Below are 6,679 nucleotides of genomic sequence, written 5' to 3'. Positions count from 1 at the left end.
TTGTTCAGTCATGACCACCTCTTCATGAGCCCAATGGGGGTTTTCTTGGCAATGACACTGGGATGATTTGACATTTCCTTTTCTGACCCATTTTACAGATGAGGAAATTGAGACAAATAGGATTAAGTGACTTGGCCAGTGTGACAGCTAGTAAGTGTCTGAGGTCGGATTGAACTTAGAGAGATGAATCTTCCCGACTCCAGGCCTGGCCTTCTAGCCACCTTGCTAAAGCTTAGCAACCTTAAAATAAATCTATTTTTCTCCAGAACAATAGTTTTTAACCTGGGATCTGTGGATCCCCAAAGAGTCTTTAAATAGATTTCAGGTGTTCTATGAACTTGAATAGGAAAAAAATTATATCCTTATTATATAGCTTCATAGTCATTACAAAGGTTTAGTTTTAGATTGGGGATATTTGAACTAGGATCTGTGAACTTTTAAAAAAATGTATTTTGACAACTATATTTCAAAATAATGGATTTTCTCTGTAGCCACATGTATTTTGTTTTATGCTTTTAAAACATTGTTCTGAGGAGGGTTTGCCTGATAGACTTCACAGACTGCCAATGGGGTTCATGGCACAAAAACATGGTTAAGGTCCCCTACTTTAGAGAAAGCGCATTGGTATCCGAGTTATTCCTTTTACCATGAAATTACTTTGTAATTGCACCTAGTAGGGCTGTAATAAGTACTTGTTGAATGGATGAATGAATGAGTGAATGAATATGAGTCCACATTTCCCCTGCCTGTGGCCAAAATCCCTTTTTCTTTCCCTTAGATATATGCACTGTGAGTGCATAATGGAGGAATCTTGTTTTTAAGCCATAGCAAAGGCTGCCCTGCTACCAGGAAGGATTTGAAGTTACTGATTCTAAGTGAATAGGTGGCAGCTTGTCCTCAGGGGCTGTGATCCTGTGATAACAGGTAGTGAGGCTGATGAATCAAAAGAAACCTGTCAGATCAGAATAACATGGTCTGAGTGTGTCCAAATGGGGTAGCAATGGGCCACCCAGAGTTCAGCCATTCTTCCCTCCCTGTCCTTCCTATTGTGTCCTGTGGCTCCGTGTGGTTAAGCAGCTGTCACTTTTCACCCCGGAGGTGGCTACTTCTCAGAGGATGGCAAGATGCTTCTTCTATTTTATGTGTGTATCAGTTTGTGGAGTTTGTAAAGCACCGTGGGATCCTTTGCAATGAATTGTGCTTTATAAATATAAGTTATTATTATTATTTGAAGCTTTTGATGGGAACGAGAAGGATAATTTTAGAATAGCAGCTTAGGTGGGCCTATCTCCCCCTGGGTCAAAGAGTCCTTTTCTTTGGCAACTTGGGCAAAAGCATCTCTCGTTAATCTCCCTGAAAAGTGGGAAGTTGCCTTCATTGGAGACTTCTCGTCACCTGTTCGTGGCAGGTTTGGAAACCAGGATAAAATAGGCAGCCCTTTGCAGGGGATTCTTAAGAAGGGGAGGCCCGCACAGGATCTTGAACATTCGCCTCCAGCGACCGCTACCAATCATCAGAGGAGGTGAACTGAAATTGCCAGCTGGGATATGTGGCTATGGAGAACTCGTGAACCTCTTATGAAAGAGTACTTTTTGGGGGAGGGCATGTGGGGTGTGTACAATTGGATCAAGCGCAGTACACGGAAGACTGTAGAGGGAAACTGACCTTCCTGGGCAAAGAAAGCCATTGATATTTGTAAGGCAGCAGAAATAACTAAAAATCAAATGGCTTTAATGTGTGAGGATGAGGACAAAACTGAGCACACTGTGATCAAGAAGAAGGGCGCCCAGGGTTCCCATCAAAGGACCCGCACAATGTAAAGACTCCCAGTGGCAAGGCAAAAACCTCAACAGATTAAAAAAAAGGAGAAGAAGGAGGCAGGAAATTATTACAATATAGCAAATAGTATACAGAGGGAAGTTACCCTGGGGAATGGGTGCCAGGGAGGGAGAAAATGGGTGAAGTTCTGGATTCCCATCGAGAGCAAGTATAGTTGGACCTTCTTTAACTATACGGGTATTTATGGAGGTCTTTAATTAAATTTTTAAAATTAACTAAAGAAAAAGTCCAGGGTATGGGGAAGATCAGAAATATGGAAACCTGGAGTTTTATACTGAGGGTGGGATCTCTAGGGCTAATCTGAATTAGAATGTTTCACCTCTACAAAGAGCTGAGGAGTCCTTCTGTCATTTCTGTGGCAAAGTCACTTCTCTCTAGAACTCAGTTTCTCCATCTGTAAAGTGAGGACCACACACTAAGTGATCTCTTCAGTTCTGTCTACTCTAGCACAGCTGGGCTCAGTGTATATTAATAGCAGTTGACATCTCCATGGTGTTCCCTCCATGGTTCTACAAGTTGTTTCCCTCACATTCTTATCTGATCATCATGACAACCCTGTGAAATATATACTGTGAGTATTTTAGCCTGCACTTTCCATCCAGGTGAGGAAACTGAGACAGAGAGATACTAAATGACTCCCCTGAGGTCATTCAGCTAGTGAGCAGGTAGTATTTGAACTCAGCTCTTCCTGACTCCACATCTAGAACTTTTTCCACTTCACTAATGTTTTCTCTATAATGTCATGGTGGTAAAGAGTTTTCAGGTTCAATAAAGTAAAAATGATTTTGTCTCCATTTTTTTCAAGAGCCTCCTTCATTAGACTATCTGAAGAGGAGGTATAAAGGAGAATACTGGTCATTCTCCTTCTAAATCTTGTGGACTCCTGACCCCTCACCTGGACTGTAGCACAGTTCATTCAAACATTTTACCTTTCCATATGCATAGCCAACTGGGGCATGATCCCCCTAATCTATATGGTTATATCGCCATTGCCTAGCACAATCTTTGTCACTCAGTAGATGCTAAATAAATGTTGGTCGATGGTATCGACGACAGTGGCCATAACAATACAGATTAGTCTTGAACTAGTTTGGTCATCTCGAAAAACATCGACCCACCTAAAGTCTAACGGAGGTACATAATGAGAATACTTTTTCCCCTTTCTCTATGCTACCTTCTCTGATCAATGTTCTAAGCCCCTGGTAAAATAGAAGCCACTAGCGTGAACCTCATTTTTCAGGGGGTAAAACTAAAGCTCCCTCATCTTTGCCAGCCCACCTAGACCAGTGACCTGCCCTACCTGACTTACAGAGCACTTATCAACAGAGCTGGGCTGAGGACATAGCTTTTCAATCTGCTAGGCTGATGGTCTAACAACTGTCTCCTGCTGCCTCCCTTCTCTGTGGATGGATAAAGGACAGCTATCCACTGAGATCTCCATGAGACACCTTTCATGGAGCTCCTCAGTTATTTTTTGGGAGAGAAAAAACTCTTTAACAAATGAAGGCTCTGAAGAGTTTGATGCTTATATTGGTGATGTGGAGCTCTACCTGAAGACCTCCTGAAGAAAATGATTACAAATACCTGGGGGGTGTGTAAGTACAACTTGAAAGGGAAAGAATGAAAGGGGACAGTGATAGAGGAAGGTATTAAATGCATGGGGCACATACTCAACCAGGGTTTTTGACAGTATATTAAATGCAAGTGAAGGCTCTTGCCTAGATGTTGGCACCAGGGGTGGAAACTAGATTTAGGGCACCTCAGAACAAAAATGTATTGTATGACATCAAAGGCAGGCTGAATAGGTTTCCATAAAGCCAGAAGAGCTAATGAAAATACATATGCTGGGATATTAGAACCAAGATTTTGGAAAGGTTTGAAGAGTCAGTTTTTCCCCTTGAAAATTTTCATTCTAATGTTCAGATGCCCAGGAAACTGTCAAAAGACAAAATGGAGGGGTGTTTTAGGTGGTAGAAGACAAACTAAGAGCCAGGAAACATGGATTCTAATTCCAACTGCAACTTTAGCTCTGTGTCTGTGGGAAAATCAATTCACGTCTCTGAGTCTTAGTTTTGCTCATCTGTAAAAAGAGAATATTTTGATATCTCACAGCAGAGCTTTTTTATGGGTCAAATGTAAAAGACTTTAATAACTGTGGAATAATATGTATATATAAAACATTATGTTAAAATGCTGATTTCAAAATTTGACAGATTATCAAGGAGAACTTTAAAAAGTTTTCCACAGAGTGGCTGTTCAATGAATATTTGCTGAATGAATGAATTCAGGAGTGAGCACATTTTCAGAATGAAGTATTGATTATCACTCTTGTCTGTTTAAAGTAATCACAACTCCAAGAAGGCATTTAGTATTTGAAATAAATTTATGTGATACTTAAAACAACTTATTCTCCTCTCCTCTTCTCTCTCTCTCTCTCTCTCTCTCTCTCTCTCTCTCTCTCTCTCTCTCTCTCTCTCTCTCTCCATCTCTCTCTCTCTTTCTATGTCTCTGTCTCTCTTCTCTTCTTCTTCTTCTTCTTCTTCTTCTTCTTCTTCTTCTTCTTCTTCTTCTTCTTCTTCTTCTTCTTCTTCTTCTTCTTCTTCTTCTTCTTCTTCTTCTCTCTCTCTCTCTCTCTCTCTCTCTCTCTCTCCTTAGAAAACATACAAGAACTCTTGGGAACAGATCCGAGCAGCTGGCTATGACTTCCGGTTGGATGCCATCCCTTTTCAGACTGCCAGAGCCTCCCGAGAGATCGCCAGTGATGTAAGGAGCCATGGTCCAACCCTGTATCTCTCTTCATTTGCTATCCCCAAATATGTAGCTTTATTGTGATTTGGAAACAGATAGCCTGGACTCGGGAACAATAGTTCCCATTTGTCCCTTAGTTGCATATTTCTAGGCCTTAGCCATGAGTAGTTTAGAAGGAATCTAGTAAAAAAAAGGACATGCTTAAAGGTTAATGACACATAAAACCAATTAACAAGGAGCTGAATCATGAACTTTTTACCAAAAAAGCCAACTTAGAAGGGAACTCCTTGGGTTATATCATTTAAATCTAAATGGAGAAAGTGGTAATTGTGAGAAGAGACACATATCTCTTCTTTTTGGAGCCAAATATAGAAAAGATAGCAGAGGGAAAAAGCATTTTAATAAAAGCACCTACTATGTACCAGGCACTGTGCTAAGCACTTTTTTATGAATGTTTCATTTGGTTCTCACAACCATCCTGCAAGGTAGGTGGTATGATCATCCCCATTTTTCAGTTGAGGAAATCAAAATAAACAGAGGTTACTCAAAGCAGAACTAAGCGATTTGCTTGGGGTCACACAGCTAGTAAGTATTAGAGATCAAAATTGAACTTAGTTCTCCTTGACTTCAGGCCCAGTACTCTATTCTCTGTTATATCTCTATCTACATTTATGTGGATGATCTATACAGATATAGATGTACATATATATATATCTATTTCTATCTATATTTCTCTATTTCTTTATATGTGTGTATGTATGTATGTAGGTGTGTGTGTATATATATATATATATATACATATATATATATATACACACATACAGATATGTAGAGAGAGACATACAGGTATATAGATATATAAACAGATATATAGAGACAGATATACAGAGAAGTATATTTACTCGCATAGTATATGTATATGTATACAGATATATAGAGACATATAGAGATATACAAATACGAATATCTCTATGTCTCTCTCTCTTTTATATATATATATAGTTATAGTTATAGTTATATCTTTCTGTCAGAATAGCTATCTGTGCTTCTATCCTTTTCCATCTCTCTATTGCTGTCATGTGCCATGGTGATTGGGAATCCACTGAAGTAGTTTGTCGGATAAGGATGTCACCAAAGGAGACTTATGTCCCTAAGAACTAATAATGAGCTCTCCCCTTCTTCTCTACAGTTCAGGTACAAAGAGGCCTTCCTGAGGGATCGGGGACTTCAGATTGGGTACCGCAGTGTAAATGATGACCCAAGAACAAAGCATTTCCTTACCGTGGGGAAACTCCAGAGCGACAATGAGTACAAAAGGGAGTTTGTCCAGAGTAGGTCACAGTTCCAGAGCCGGATGGACCAGCCTGGCTTTATCCACGCCAAGAAGAGCCAGGAGCTGGCCAGTGATGTGAACTACAGACAGCACTTGCACCAGTACACCTGTGACCCAGAGCAACTCAACCTGAAACATGCCCAGAGAGCCCACAAACTGCAGAGTGATGTAAGTCTGGGACCTCAGCACTCTCCTAGACTTTCTCTCTTTTCATAATCTCCAGAATCCAAAAGTAGCAGAATTCCTAATTCTATTCAACTTGAAGTTGAAACAGGGGCAGCATAAATATGGTTGTGCTTAGAGTACTGCATTGGGTATCAGGGAAGGTTGGATTCAAGACCTACCTCTGACACTAATTGTTGGATGACCCTGGGCAAGTGACAGTCTTTCTCTACCTTAGTTTCCGTGTATATAAAATGAAGCTAATAATAGCTACTACTTCACATCATGGCCATTGGGAGGTTCAAGTAGGCGAGGGTAGGGTTCCAGGTCTAGAAGTCAGAAACCATTTAGTCTAAGCTAATTTTACAGAAAAGAAACTTGAAGTTCAAGGAAATTAAATAATTTGCCTAAAGCCTGAGACAGGATTAGAATCCCTGACTCCAGGGCCAAAACAAATCTTTAGGTCCTACTACAATCAATGTCATCTCTGATTCTTCTTTCATGAATAAGGTTATGCTATAATGGGGTGATCGATTGAATGATTTTATAGTAGGGTTCACAATATTCCAATGGAGGCACATTTCATCCAGAGTTTAA

The 6,679-nt window shown here is 40.2% G+C and overlaps 1 protein-coding gene across 2 annotated transcripts in view; it reads left to right on the top strand.

Moving 5' to 3' along the window:
- NRAP (nebulin related anchoring protein) overlaps positions 1 to 6,679 on the top strand; it is an 81,905-nt gene that overhangs the window by 73,367 nt on the left and 1,859 nt on the right. For both annotated transcript variants that reach the window (XM_074295651.1, XM_074295652.1), the window contains exons 39-40: positions 4,495 to 4,602; positions 5,777 to 6,088. In XM_074295651.1, coding sequence (XP_074151752.1) covers positions 4,495 to 4,602; positions 5,777 to 6,088 — 420 coding nt within the window. The remainder of the gene's footprint in view (positions 1 to 4,494; positions 4,603 to 5,776; positions 6,089 to 6,679) is intronic.

Source organism: Sminthopsis crassicaudata, chromosome 2 (genome assembly GCF_048593235.1).
Source record: "Sminthopsis crassicaudata isolate SCR6 chromosome 2, ASM4859323v1, whole genome shotgun sequence".
Lineage (NCBI taxonomy): Eukaryota > Metazoa > Chordata > Mammalia > Dasyuromorphia > Dasyuridae > Sminthopsis > Sminthopsis crassicaudata.
This window is presented reverse-complemented; position numbering and strand designations above follow the sequence as displayed.